The 16,128-nt window shown below is 43.5% G+C and overlaps 1 protein-coding gene across 1 annotated transcript in view; it reads right to left on the reverse strand.

The window, feature by feature from the left end:
• LOC138651521 (sacsin-like) overlaps positions 1-16,128 on the reverse strand; it is a 163,540-nt gene that overhangs the window by 65,468 nt on the left and 81,944 nt on the right. Inside the window, exon 6 of the mRNA XM_069741786.1 lies at positions 7,185-7,331. Coding sequence (XP_069597887.1) covers positions 7,185-7,331 — 147 coding nt within the window. The remainder of the gene's footprint in view (positions 1-7,184; positions 7,332-16,128) is intronic.

Here is a 16,128-nt window from a genome sequence, read left to right on the forward strand (position 1 = left end):
AAAATTGGAGCTCCCCCACAAGTGACCCCATTTTGGAAACTAGACGCCCCAAGGAACTTATCTAGATGCATAGTGAGCACTTTGAACCCCCAGGTGCTTCACAAATTGATCCGTAAAAATGAAAAAGTACTTTTTTTTCACAAAAAAATTCTTTTAGCCTCAATTTTTTCATTTTCACATGGGCAACAGGATAAAATGGATCCTAAAATGTGTTGGGCAATTTCTCCTGAGTACACCAATACCTCACATGTGGGGGTAAACCACTGTTTGGGCACATGGTAAGGCTCGGAAGGGAAGGAGCGCCATTTGACTTTTTGAATGAAAAATTATTTCCATCGTTAGCGGACACCATGTCGCGTTTGGATAGCTCCTGTGTGCCTATGCATTGGAGCTCCCCCACAAGTGACCCCATTTTGGAAACTAGACCCCCAAGGAACTTATCTAGATGCACATTGAGCACTTTAAACCCCCAGGTGCTTCACAGAAGTTTATAACGCAGAGCCATGAAAATAAAAAATAATTTTTCTTTCCTCAAAAATGATTTTTTAGCCTGGAATTTCCTATTTTGCCAAGGATAATAGGAGAAATTGGACCCCAAATATTGTTGTCCAGTTTGTCCTGAGTACGCTGATACCCCATATGTGGGGGTAAACCACTGTTTGGGCGCACGGCAGGGCTCGGAAGGGATGGCATGCCATTTGGCTTTTTAAATGGAAAATTAGCTCCAATCATTAGCGGACACCATGTCACGTTTGGAGAGCCCCTGTGTGCCTAAACATTGGAGATCCCCCAGAAATGACCCAATTTTGGAAACTAGACCCCCAAAGGAACTAATCTAGATGTGTGGTGAGGACTTTGAACCCCCAAGTGCTTCACAGAAGTTTATAACGCAGAGCCATGAAAAAAAAAAAAAAATATTTTCTCAAAAATGATCTTTTAGCCTGCAATTTTTTATTTTCCCAAGGGTAACAGGAGAAATTTGACCCCAAAAGTTGTTGTCCAGTTTCTCCTGAGTACGCTGATACCCCATATGTGGGGGTAAATCACTGTTTGGGCACATGCCGGGGCTCGGAAGTGAAGTAGTGACGTTTTGAAATGCAGACTTTGATGGAATGCTCTGTGGGCGTCACGTTGCGTTTGCAGAGCCCCTGATGTGGCTTAACAGTAGAAACCCCCCACAAGTGACCCCATTTTGGAAACTAGACCCCCAAAGGAACTTATCTAGATGTGTGGTGAGCACTTTGAACCCCCAAGTGCTTCATAGAAGTTTATAATGCAAAGCCGTGAAAATAATAAATACGTTTTCTTTCCTCAAAAATAATTATTTAGCCCAGAATTTTTTATTTTCCCAAGGGTAACAGGAGAAATTGGACCCCAATAGTTGTTGTCCAGTTTCTCCTGAGTACGCTGATACCCCATGTGTGGGGGTAAACCACTGTTTGGGCACACGTCGGGGCTCAGAAGGGAAGCAGTGACTTTTGAAATGCAGACTTTGATGGAATGGTCTGCGGGCGTCACATTGCGTTTGCAGAGCCCCTGGTGTGCCTAAACAGTAGAAACCCCCCACAAGTGACCACATTTTAGAAACTAGACCCCCCAAGGAACTTATCTAGATATGTGGTGAGCACTTTGAACCCCCAAGTGCTTCACAGACGTTTACAACGCAGAGCCGTGAAAATAAAAAATCATTTTTCTTTCCTCAAAAATGATGTTTTAGAAAGCATTTTTTTAGATTCACAAGGGTAACAGGAGAAATTGGACCCCAGTAATTGTTGCGCAGTTTATCCTGAGTACACTGATACCCCATATGTGGGGGTAAACCACTGTTTGGGCACACGTCAGGGCTCGGAAGTGAGGGAGCACCATTTGACTTTTTGAATACGAGATTGGCTGGAATCAATGGTGGCGCCATGTTGCGTTTGGAGACCCCTGATGTGCCTAAACAGTGGTAACCCCTCAATTCTAACTCCAACACTAACCCCCCCACACCCCTAACCCTAATCCCAACTGTAGCCATAACCCTAATCACAACCCTAACCACAACCCTAATTCCAACCCTAACCCTAAGGCTATGTGCCCAAGTTGCGGATTCGTGTGAGATATTTCCGCACCATTTTTGAAAAATCCGCGGGTAAAAGGCACTGCGTTTTACCTGCGGATTTTCCGCGGATTTCCAGTGTTTTTTGTGCGGATTTCACCTGCGGATTCCTATTGAGGAACATGTGTAAAAATCCGCGGAATCCGCACAAAGAATTGACATGCTGCGGAAAATACAACGCAGCGTTTCCGCGCTGTATTTTCTGCACCATGGGCACAGCGGATTTGGTTTTTCATATGTTTACATGGTACTGTAAACCTGATGGAATACTGCTGCGAATCCGCAGCGGCCAATCCGCAGCCAAATCCGCACCGTGTGAACATAGCCTAATTCTAAAGGTATGTGCACACGCTGCGGAAAACGCTGCAGATCCGCAGCAGTTTCCCATGAGTTTACAGTTCAATGTAGACCTATGGGAAACAAAAATCGCTGTACACATGCTGCGGAAAAACTGCACGGAAACGCAGCGGTTTACATTCCGCAGCATGTCACTTCTTTGTGCGGATTCCGCAGCGGTTTTACAACTGCTCAAATAGAAAATCGCAATTGTAAAACCGCAGTGAAATGCGCAGAAAAAAAACGCGGTAAATCCGCAGCGGTTTAGCACTGCGGATTTATCAAATCCGCAGCGGAAAAATCCGCAGAGGACCAGAATACGTGTGCACATACCGAAACCCTAACCCTAGCCCTAACCCTACCCCTAACCCTACCCCTAACCCTAACCCTAGCCCTAACCCTAGCCCTAACCCTAGCCCTAGCCCTAGCCCTAACCCTAACCCTAACCCTATTCTAACATTAGTGGAAAAAAAAAATTTCTTTATTTTTTTATTGTCCCTACCTATGGGGGTGACAAAGGAGGGGGGTCATGTATTATTTTTTTTATTTTGATCACTGAGATATAATCTATCTCAGTGATCAAAATGCACTTTGGAACGAATCTGCCGGCCGGCAGATTCGGCGGGCGCACTGCGCATGCGCCCGCCATTTTGGAAGATGGCGGCACCCAGGGAGAAGACGGACGGGACCCCGGCTGGATCGGTAAGTATGATGGGGGGGGATCGGAGCACGGGGGGAGGGGGGGGGGTCGGAGCACGGGGGGGGGGGGAATCGGAGCGCGGCAGGCGTGGAACGGAGCACGGGGGGCTGGAACGGAGCACGGGGGGGATGGAACGGAGCACGGGGGGGTGGATCTGAATGCAGGGGGGGTGATTGGAGCACGGGGGGGTGATTGGAGCACGGGGGGAGCGGACAAGAGCACGGGGGGGAGCGGAGCACTGGATGGAGGGGAGCGGGGCACTGTACCGGCCAGATCGGGGGGCTGGGGGGGCGATCGGTGGGGTGGGGGCACACTAGTATTTCCAGCCATGGCCGATGATATTGCAGCATCGGCCATGGCTGGATTGTAATATTTCACCCGTTATAATAGGTGAAATATTACAAATCGCTCTGATTGGCAGTTTCACTTTCAACAGCCAATCAGAGCGATCGTAGCCACGAGGGGGTGAAGCCACCCCCCCTGGGCTAAACTACCACTCCCCGTCCCTGCAGATCGGGTGAAATGGGAGTTAACCCTTTCACCCGATCTGCAGGGACGCGATCTTTCTGTGACACAGCATATGCGTCACAGGTCGGATTGGCACCGACTTTCATGACGCATACGCTGTGTCACAGGTCGGGAAGGGGTTAAAGTAATGAATATGCGCTCCACCCCTATGGGAGTGAAGTCGCGTTCATATTAATTACTTTAATGAGTGGTACCACGTGACCGCTGAACACTGGAAGAGCTGCCGGTGCCCGGAGACCGTTGCATCCGAGAAGCTGCCAGGGACCACGTCGGGAGCAGGCGAGTAGGATATGACAGTCGCCACTCCCCTTCAGCCTAAAAAAAAAAAATGGGCTGAAAATCTCGGCTTATACTCAAGTATATATGGTAGATGTGGTCAGTAGCTATCTTTTAATGGGAAAGAACTTCTATGGTATGGGACAGTAGTGGTCAGTGGCCAGATGTCCTGTTTCAATGCGGTATCCACCAGCAAGCGGTGGTGGATACCACATTGGATCAGGACATCTGGCCACTACTGTCCCATACCGTAGAAGTTCTTTCCCATTGAAAGGTAAATACTGACCACACACATATATATAACATGATAACCATTCATACATTGTGGCTGTGTTTATAAACTTAGGCATACAGCTCTGGCAAAAATTAAGAGACCACCACATCAAATCCCTGTCATGGGCAGCCCAATCTCCAGACCTGAACCCCATTGAAAAACTCTGGAATGTAATCAAGAGGAAGATGGATAGTCACAAGCCATCAAACAAGGAAGAGTTGCTTACATTTTTGTACCAGGAGTGCCACAAGGTCACCCAAAAGCAGTGTGAAAGACTGGTGGAAAGCATGCCAAGACGCATGAAAGCGGTGATTAAAAAGCATGGTTATTCCATAAAATATTGATTTCTGAACTCTTAGGCTATGTGCACACGTTGCGGATTTTGCTGCAGATCCGCAGCGTTTCTGCAGCTGCAGAGACGCAGCAGTTTCCCATGAGTTTACAGTTCAATGTAAACCTATGGGAAACCAAAAACGCTGTGCACATGCTGCGGGAAAAACCGCGCGGGAACGCAGCGGTTTACAATCCGCAGCATGTCACTTCTTTTGTGCAGAATCGCAGCGATTCTGCACACATAGGAATGCATTGATCCGCTTACTTCCCGCATGGGGCTGTGCCCACCATGCGGGAAGTAAGTGGATCATGTGCGGTTGCTACCCGGGGTGGAGGAGAGGAGACTCTCCTCCAGGCCCTGGGAACCATATTTGTGTAAAAAAATAAAAATAAAAAAAAAAGAATTAAAATAAAAAATAATGATATAACTCACCTCTCAGCGCTGCACGCGGCCGTCCGGTCTCAGGGTTGCTATGTGAGCAGGACCTGCGATGACGTTGCGGTCACATGACCATGACGTCACGAAGGTCCTTCTCGCACAGCATCTTTGGAACCGGAAAGCCGCCTGCAGCACCAAGGAGATCGGGACGTCGGGGGGTGAGTATAAACATTTTTTAAATTATTTTTAACAACACTATTGATGCTGCGGGATAACCGCAGCGGTTATGCCCTGCAAATTTATCAAATCCGCTGCGGGAGAACCCGCGGGGACCCGAACCTACGTGTGCACATAGCCTTACAGAGTTAGAACACGTGGAATAAAATGTATTTTTTTATTCCCACATTTAAAAAAAAAAGGATATTCGGATGTTAGAGATGGTTAAAAGGCGACTAGATTATTACAAGGGATGGAAGGCCACTCACATGATGAGGTTGAAAAATTTGGGCTTGTCTAGATTAGAAAAAAATTTCTCAGAGGAGATCTCATTTATATGTATAAATACATGTGTGGTCAACACAAAGGACACATGACATTTCTTTCCAGCATCTAAACAGGAAAGGGTTCTTTACAGTTAGAGCAGTCAGACTAGAATGCCAGCCTCTAGAGGTAGTGTACTATAACAGCATTTATAAATCAGAGAAACACAAACACAGGCATCATTTATGAGCTGCTGAGATGGAATATCCTTAGGATAAAAACATTTATTGGAACGGGTTAAAAGTGTAAATGTTTTGAATTCACGCAGGACAAACCTGGATAGCACATAAGTGACACCTCTGTTCGTGTTCCTCTGATTCCTGTGGTCGTCCTCTCGACCAGTATCTGTACAGCAGCTGTTACATGCCATTTGTGTGTTGCTATTTAGCAACCTAACAAGGTGAGTATCTTCCCTTTTTCCTGACACCCCATTGTCATTGGATTAAAACCCTACTGCACTTTTTCTTTCCCAGTTTTTTTGTATTTCAGCAATTATAAATTACACTAGATTGTGGCCCGATTTTAACGCATCGGGTATTCTAGAATATGCATGTCCCCGTAGTATATGGATAATGATGATTCCAGAATTCGCGGCAGACTGTGCCCGTCGCTGATTGGTAGAGGCAACCTTTATGACATCATCGTCGCCATGGCAACCATTATGACATCTACGTCGATACTGTGCCCGTCGCTGAATCAGAAACGTGGGATTTCTACGTCCTATATGACATCATCGTCGCTGTGCCCATTGCTGATTGGTCGAGGCCTGGCGGCCTCGACCGATCAAAGACGCGGGATGTCTACGTCGATACTGTGCCCGTCGCTGATTGGTCGAGGCCTTGTGGCCTCAACCAATCAGAGACGCGGGATTTCCAGGACAGACAGACAGACGGAAAAACCCTTAGACAATTATATATAGAGATTGTTCGTTATAAAGAATCTAGCAATAAATAATGTAGATATGGTGGAACTTTATTGATCTACTGTACATGTTTTTCAACTTCTGTAACTTTATAGCAGTTCATAACAAGTAAGGAATTTTTTTTAAAACGTAGCCAACCCCTTTAATAGATGGATCTTGGATTCATGTGATTGGTTGCAAACTTCAGCAGGACCTTTGAGTCCATGATTGGCCTCTGGTCAACTGGTCTGTTCCTGCATATGGATCTTTGATTCATATAGGGTTTTTTGGGTGGCTTTGATCACATCTGAGCACAGCCAGAACATGAAGAACAAATCTCTACATCTCTGAATCAAGGTTTCGGAAGGATTTGTGACATGAATAGTTTGGGGTTATTTGATTATTATGCACAATAGTAACAGCAGTAGCTCCAATAGCTGTAGTGGTTGCAGTAGATAAAAAAAAAAAAGACAATTCTGAACCAGATATACACAGAGATAAACCTAGCAAGATGGCTGACAAACACCAACTGGGGAAGAAGGGAGGAGTTATTGACATCAGAGCTGGGCTACAGGGAGAGAGACAGGACAAACCTCTAAAAGAGGCAAACTGATGCAAAGCAGCGTAACAACAATACAACCGGATTCCCAGTCATGTGACATGGTAGTCGATCGTACACGTGTCTCGATAGTTATATGGACATCAGGATTAGCGCCACTCACCTATAGATGCAGAAGGGTGCGGTGTCCGATAACCTTAATTTTGCCCAGCAGAAATCAAAAGCTTCATCAATACACATGGAATAGATGTCAGACTAACCTGTCATGTGATATACAGAGTTAAAGCCCAGTCCAAATCTCCCCACAGTGTCCGGGTCTTTGCGTTTAATGCTGTTCCCTGGTTTCTGGATCCCTTCCCAGTCACGGTCACTAAACATCTCATTATTGTAAACCAGAAGAGAAGGACCTGCAACAAAAACAAACCTCAGAATTCAATACTTATAATTCGGTCTCTTTCAGCTTTATCTAGATATAGCTAATCAAACATTTAACTGAGGATGTGTTACCAGGATAGTCAGCATTAATGGAGGGCATCCATGGAGAGCTTACTGGTAAAGAGACTGCATCATACAAAAACTGCTGCATCATAGCAGGTCAATGCTGCTCGTTACAGGGAACCGGCACTAAACATTAAGCATGACTGTATGTCTGATTGGCGTGAGTTACAATTATTGCGGTTTAACCATTTATAAGACGCAGTCTCCCACAACGTGGAACCAATGGGTTGCAATGGCAGCCAGGAGGCTTTGGTGCCTGTATGACGATGATCTCCACTTCATAGCAGATGAGTAATATTCCTATATACTGCAATATTATGGTTTGGTATATAAAAAAATTATCAATCATAAAAAAATATAATATATATATATATATATATATATATATATATATATATATATATATATATACACAGTGGGGCAAAAAAGTATTTAGTCAGTCAGCAATAGTGCATGTTCCACCACTTAAAAAGATGAGAGGCGTCTGTAATTTACATCATAGGTAGACCTCAACTATGGGAGACAAACTGAGAAAAAAAAATCCAGAAAATCACATTGTCTGTTTTTTTAACATTTTATTTGCATATTATGGTGGAAAATAAGTATTTGGTCAGAAACAAACAATCAAGATTTCTGGCTCTCACAGACCTGTAACTTCTTCTTTAAGAGTCTCCTCTTTCCTCCACTCATTACCTGTAGTAATGGCACCTGTTTAAACTTGTTATCAGTATAAAAAGACACCTGTGCACACCCTCAAACAGTCTGACTCCAAACTCCACTATGGTGAAGACCAAAGAGCGGTCAAAGGACACCAGAAACAAAATTGTAGCCCTGCACCAAGCTGGGAAGACTGAATCTGCAATAGCCAACCAGCTTGGAGTGAAGAAATCAACAGTGGGAGCAATAATTAGAAAATGGAAGACATACAAGACCACTGATAATCTCCCTCGATCTGGGGCTCCACGCAAAATCCCACCCCGTGGGGTCAGAATGATCACAAGAACGGTGAGCAAAAATCCCAGAACCACGCGGGGGGACCTAGTGAATGAACTGCAGAGAGCTGGGACCAATGTAACAAGGCCTACCATAAGTAACACACTACGCCACCATGGACTCAGATCCTGCAGAGCCAGACGTGTCCCACTGCTTAAGCCAGTACATGTCCGGGCCCGTCTGAAGTTTGCTAGAGAGCATTTGGTTGATCCAGAGGAGTTTTGGGAGAATGTCCTATGGTCTGATGAAACCAAACTGGAACTGTTTGGTAGAAACACAACTTGTCGTGTTTGGAGGAAAAAGAATACTGAGTTGCATCCATCAAACACCATACCTACTGTAAAGCATGGTGGTGGAAACATCATGCTTTGGGGCTGTTTCTCTGCAAAGGGGCCAGGACGACTGATCCGGGTACATGAAAGAATGAATGGGGCCATGTATCGTGAGATTTTGAGTGCAAACCTCCTTCCATCATCAAGGGCATTGAAGATGAAACGTGGCTGGGTCTTTCAACATGACAATGATCCAAAGCACACCGCCAGGGCAACAAAGGAGTTGCTTCATAAGAAGCATTTCAAGGTCCTGGAGTGGCCTAGCCAGTCTCCAGATCTCAACCCTATAGAAAACCTTTGGAGGGAGTTGAAAGTCCGTGTTGCCAAGCGAAAAGCCAAAAACATCACTGCTCTAGAGGAGATCTGCATGGAGGAATGGGTCAACATACCAACAACAGTGTGTGGCAACCTTGTGAAGACTTACAGAAAACGTTGTTTGACCTCTGTCATTGCCAACAAAGGATATATTACAAAGTATTGAGATGAAATTTTGTTTCTGACCAAATACTTATTTTCCACCATAATATGCAAATAAAATGTTAAAAAAACAGACAATGTGATTTTCTGGATTTTTTTTTCTCAGTTTGTCTCCCATAGTTGAGGTCTACCTAGGCTATGTTAATGGGAAAAAACCCATAATAGACATCTTAAGCCATGGGGCTCAATGGCCGACTACTGTGGTGATATGCACTGTCTATGTGAGGTTACCCCTGCAGTCAAAACACAAACCATAGTAATGGGGGATAGCTGGTGCTAAACCAGAGAGGCCAATTTACCTGCTTTTTTTTTTTTTTTTTTTTAACCCCTTTACCCCCAAGGGTGGTTTGCACGTTAATGACCAGGCCAATTTTTACAATTCTGACCACTGTCCCTTTATGAGGTTATAACTCCGAAACGCTTCAACGGATCCTGGTGATTCTGACATTGTTTTCTCGTGACATATTGTACTTCATGATAGTGGTAAAATTTCTTTGATAGTACCTGCGTTTATTTGTGAAAAAAACGGAAATTTGGCGAAAATTTTGAAAATTTCGCAATTTTCAAACTTTGAATTTTTATGCAATTAAATCACAGAGATATGTCACACAAAATACTTAATAAGTAACATTTTCCACATGTCTCCTTTACATCAGCATAATTTTGGAACCAATTTTTTTTTTGTTAGGGAGTTATAAGGGTTAAAAGTTGACCAGCAATTTCTCATTTTTACAACACCATTTTTTTTTTAGGGACCACGTCTCATTTGAAGTCATTTTGAGGGGTCTATATGATAGAAAATGCCCAAGTGTGACACCATTCTAAAAACTGCACCCCTCAAGGTGCTCAAAACCACATTCAAGAAGTTTATTAACCCTTCAGGTGTTTAATAGGAATTTTTGGAATGTTTAAATAAAAATGAACATTTAACTTTTTTACACAAAAAATTTACTTCAGCTCCAATTTGTTTTATTTTACCAAGGGTAACAGGAGAAATTGGACCCAAAAAGTTGTTGTCCAATTTGTCCTGAGTACTCTGATACCCCATATGTGGCAGTAAACCACTGTTTGGGCGCATGGGAGAGCTCGGAAGGGAAGGAGCGCTATTTGACTTTTCAATGCAAAATTGACAGGAATTGAGATGGGACGCCATGTTGCGTTTGGAGAGCCACTGATGTGCCTAAACATTGAAACCCCCCACAAGTGACACCATTTTGGAAAGTAGACCCCCTAAGGAACTTATCTGGATGTGTGGTGAGCACTTTGACCCACCAAGTGCTTCACAGAAGTTTATAATGCAGAACCGTAAAAATAAAAAATCATATTTTTTTCACAAAAATTATATTTTTGCCCCCAATTTTTTATTTTTCCAAGGGTAAGAGAAGAAATTGGACCTCAAAAGTTGTTGTCCAATTTGTCCCGAGTACGCTGATACCCCATATGTGGCAGTAAACCACTGTTTGGGCGCATGGGAGGGCTCGGAAGGGAAGGAGCATCATTTGGAATGCAGACTTAGATGGATTGGTCTGCAGGCGTCACATTGCGTTTGCAGAGCCCCTAATGTACCTAAACAGTAGAAACCCCCCACAAGTGACCCCATATTGGAAACTAGACCCCTCAATGAACTTATCTAGATGTGTTGTGAGAACTTTGAACCCCCAAGTGTTTCACTACAGTTTATAACGCAGAGCCGTGAAAATAAAAAATCTTTTTGTTTTCCCACAAAAATTATTTTTTAGCCCCCAGTTTTGTATTTTCCCAAGGGTAACAGGAGAAATTGGTCCACAAAAGTTGTTGTCCAATTTGTCCTGAGTACGCTGATACCCCATATGTTGGGGTAAACCCCTGTTTGGGCACACAGGAGAGCTCGGAAGGGAAGGAGCACTGTTTTACTTTTTCAACGCAGAATTGGCTGGAATTGAGATCGGACGCCATGTCGTGTTTGGAGAGCCCCTGATGTGCCGAAACAGTGGAAACCCCCCAATTATAACTGAAACCCTAATCTAAACACACCCCTAACCCTAATTCCAACGGTAACCCTAACCACACCTCTAACCCTGACACACCCCTAACCCTAATCCCAACCCTATTCCCAACTGTAAATGTAATCTAAACCCTAACCCTAACTTTAGCCCCAACCCTAACTGTAGCCCCAACCCTAACCCTAGCCCTAACCCTAGCCCTAACCCTAACCCTAGCCCTAACCCTAGCCCTAACCCTAACCCTAACCCTAGCCCTAACCCTAGCCCTAACCCTAGCCCTAACCCTAGCCCTAACCCTAGCCCTAACCCTAACCCTAGCCCTAACCCTAGCCCTAGCCCTAACCCTAGCCCTAACCCTAGCCCTAACCCTAGCCCTAACCCTAGCCCTAGCCCTAACCCTAGCCCTAATGGGAAAATGGAAATAAATACATTTTTTTTTATTTTTCCCTAACTAAGGGGGTGATGAAGGGGGGTTTGATTTACTTTTATAGCGAGTTTTTTAGCGGATTTTTATGATTGGCAGCCGTCACACACTGAAAGACCCTTTTTATTGCAAAAAATATTTTTTGCAATACCACATTTTGAGAGCTATAATTTTTCCATATTTTGGTCCACAGAGTCATGTGAGGTCTTGTTTTTTGCGGGACGAGTTGACGTTTTTATTGAAAACATTTTTGGGCACGTGACTTTTTTTTATCGCTTTTTATTCCGATTTTTGTGAGGAAGAATGACCAAAAGCCAGCTATTTATGAATTTCTATTAGGGGAGGCGTTTATACCGTTCCGCGTTTGGTAAAATTGATAAATCAGTTTTATTCTTCGGGTCAGTACGATTACAGCGATACCTCATTTATATCATTTTTTTATGGTTTGGTGCTTTTATACGATAAAAACTATTTTACAGAAAAAATAATTATTTTTGCATCGCTTTATTCTCAGGACTATAACTTTTTTATTTTTTTGCTGATGATGCTGTATGGCGGCTCTTTTTTTGCGGGACAATATGACGCTTTCAGCGGTACCATGGTTATTTATATCTGTCCTTTTGATCGCGTGTTATTCCACTTTTTGTTCGGCGGTATGATAATAAAGCGTTGTTTTTTGCCTCGTTTTTTTTTTTTTTTTTCTTACGGTGTTTACTGAAGGGGTTAACTAGTGGGACAGTTTTATAGGTCGGGTCGTTACGGACGCGGCGATACTAAATATGTGTACTTTTATTGGGTTTTTTTTTTTATTTAGATGAAGAAATGTATTTATGGGAATAATATTTTTTTTTTTTCTTTCATTATTTTGGAATATTTTTTTTTATTTTTTTTACACATTTGGAAATTTTTTTTTTTACTTTTTTACTTTGTCCCAGGGGGGACATCACAGATCAGTGATCTGACAGTTTGCACAGCACTCTGTCAGATCACTGATCTGACATGCAGCGCTGCAGCCTTCACAGTGCCTGCTCTAAGCAGGCTCTGTGAAGCCACCTCCCTCCCTGCAGGACCCGGATCCGCGGCCATCTTGGATCCGGGGCTCGAGCAGGGAGGGAGGTGAGGAGACCCTCGCAGCAACGCGATCACATCGCGTTGCTGCGGGGGGCTCAGGGAAGCCCGCAGGGAGCCCCCTCCCTGCGCGGTGCTTCCCTGCACCGCCGGCACATCGCGATCATCTTTGATCGCGGTGTGCCAGGGGTTAATGTGCCGGGGGCGGTCCGTGACCGCTCCTGGCACATAGTGCCGGATGTCAGCTGCGATAAGCAGCTGACACCCGGCCGCGATCGGCCGCGCTCCCCCCGTGAGCGCGGCCGATCGGCTATGACGTACTATCCCGTCCAGGGTCAGATAAGCCCAGGGCACCTCGACGGGATAGTACGTCTAAGGTCACAGAGGGGTTAAACATAAACACTTTATAAATTTTTTTTTACATTTTTTGTAATTGCAAATAAAAATTAACAAAAGCTACCAATAGGGTTTAATTCTGAAAACTACACCGTTATCCAGATTTCAGTGCTTTTTTTTCCTTCCCCAACAAACATTTTCTGCCTTCCCTCTACCGGCCAATCACACGTCAGGCATCTACTTGCTAGTAGCACTCAGTAACTTATTGGAACCCTACAGACTAGATCATATAAAACTTTTTGCTCTCCCAATCTGGATACCGAACATTACAATACAATTCTGATGAGAGTCTGTGTAAGGAGTTACAAGGACTGTGGTGTGCCCTAAACCCGTCACGGTTAAGTGTTAGTGTTGTACATGTTATACATATTTATGTGACTTGTATTTATATATTTATTTCCGTGATATAGTAAAAATTGTGGTAACAATAGCTATGGCAATTAATGGTAAACAGGATAATTACAATACGAAATACACAATAACAAAACGTAAAAAGAATCCTAAGCTTCTGGTTATACATTCTTATAACTTCTGACAAATGGATGATACCAGTTGAAATGGTGTTTCAAGTGGGGCACCACAAGGCTCTGTCCTGGCCCCAGTGTTGTTCAACATTTTTATAAATGATCTAGATAAGGTAACTAAAGATAAACTAATCAAATTTATAGAGGATGCAAAGCTAGGAGGGATAGCGAAAACAAGAGAAGACACAACGAATTCAGAAGGATCTAGATAAGCTTGAACAATGGGCAGCGACTTATAGAATAGTATTTAATAGAGTGAAATGCAAGATTCTACATCTGTGTAACAGAAATGAAAATTACATTTAAAGAATGGGAGGAATAGAACTAAGCAACACACGTGTGAAAAATACTTGGGTATACTAATAGATCACACACTGCACATGAGTCAACAGTGTGATGCAGCACCAAAAATGAATGAATGCTTATATGTGTGTATGCATGTATGCTTATATGCATGCATGCATTAAGAGAAGTAGAGTCTAGATCACGTGAAGTAATTATCCCCCTCTACTCCTCCTCGGTCAGGTCTCATCGGGAATACTGTGTCCAGTTCTGGGCACCACATTTTAAAAAAGGCATTGAAAAACTGGAGCAAGTTTAGAGAAGAGCTACCAGAATGGTGAATGAACTGCAAGGTATGTCCTAGGAGGAATGGTTAAAGGATATGGGAATGTTTAGCTTATAAAACTGAAGGATAATAAAAGACTTAATAACGGTCTACAAATATATGTAGGGATGTCGCAGTGTAGAGGGATCATACTTATTTCCTTTTGCACATGGAAACACGAGAAGCAATGGATTTTGGATATTAGAAAAAACTTTTTGACATGGAGTGTGATCAATGAGTGGAACAGGCTGCCAAGAGAGGTGGAGAGTTCTCCTTCAACAGAAGTCTTCAAACAGAGGCTGGACAGACATCTGTCTGAGATGGATTAGTGAATCCTGCACTGCATTTAGCAGGGGGTTGGATGCGATGACCCTTGAGGTCCCATCCAAATCTAACATTTTATGATTCTAGGATCCTACTAAAAAAAAAAAAAAAAAAAAAAAAGGTATTGTATTCTTTCTTCTTCTAACATAGGCCCTAGCGGCGGTCTTCGGTTCTTCCCGTTGGATTTTGTCAGGAGGACTTGCTGCCTAACAAGGCTCGCTGGGCTGCTTTCGCTTCAATAGGCCCCCACCTTGTCTGTTGTACCAACAGAGACAAACCCCTGTAATGTTCGTAGGTGCTGAAAGCAACAGCCCGGCTCACTTGTGCCTCTCGTTCATCACCGCAGGCATCCATCCCTGACCAGAATCCTCTCCCGGATGTTTGATGCCTGACCAATGGCTGATTTCTCTAGTACCTGGTGAGATGAGGGCTGGACCTTGGTTCTTGAGGAACGTAGTCTGGACGTCAGGTCTTGACAGGCATAGGTTGGATTTTTAGGCCTTGACAAATGTTGTCTGGATTCCGGAACTCGCTTGGAGTTACTCAGGTTCTGTTTACTGGCACACCACAGCCCACTGCCTCAGGTCTTCTGCTGCAGCTTCACCATCTTCCTTGATACATGTCCCGTCATTAAGGTCATCTGATCCGGTGCTCCATTCAAACTTTTCCTCTCTGAAACTCTCCATTTTCTGGTTGGTTCCACAGGGTCTTGTTTGGACAGTAGATGGCAGTCTTCTTGCACAAATGCCACACAGCACACCTTCTTACATGTCTTCTTCAGTGTTATCATTTGACCCAATAGCAGAAGATGACTCTGGAGTTCTTGTATATTCTCTCCATACTACCTCCAACTAGGATCTCATTCCCTCTCCTAGCATCACAAATGGCGCTACTCACTAAACTAAAGTATTTGATCTCTCTTCTGCCATATTTCCCTCTTTTGAATATGAGGTTATAACTCCATGACTAGACTGCTCGTAAAATAAAGGGAACTCTTAAACACTACCACTACAAGTCAATCACACTTTGACAGCAAAGCAAATGAGAAACATGCGTTGGAGTGGTGTGAGGCAATCAGTGGTGCTCCATTTCGGTTGGTATTAATGGTGCTGAATTGATTATGACTGATCAGGATTGATTGTGGCTGCTATTTAGTCACACCTGAGCTTGCTAGTTTTTCTATTTAATACATTTTTTCCACTTGGATATTTTCTCAATACAGTATATGTATAATAATGAGGCTCATTGCACTTCATGAATTCATGACTCATTGTATTTATTACTTTTGAGCCCCTTACAGAACTTGGCACTTTTTTTTTTAGCAAGCGGTCTCTGAATATTTTGAATGACAATTACCGTAAATTTCCTGATCGGAGATGCATGTTACTCTACACTGTGTGCAGAATTATCAGGCAAGTTGTATTTTACAGGATTATTTTTATTATTGATCAACAACTATGTTCTCAATCAACCCAAAAGACTCATAAATATCAAAGCTTAATATTTTTGGAAGTTGGAGTGGTTTTTTTTTTAGATTTGGCTATCTTAGGAGGATATCTGTTTGTGCAGGTAACTAATA

This window comes from Ranitomeya imitator, chromosome 10 (assembly GCF_032444005.1).
Source record: "Ranitomeya imitator isolate aRanImi1 chromosome 10, aRanImi1.pri, whole genome shotgun sequence".
NCBI lineage: Eukaryota > Metazoa > Chordata > Amphibia > Anura > Dendrobatidae > Ranitomeya > Ranitomeya imitator.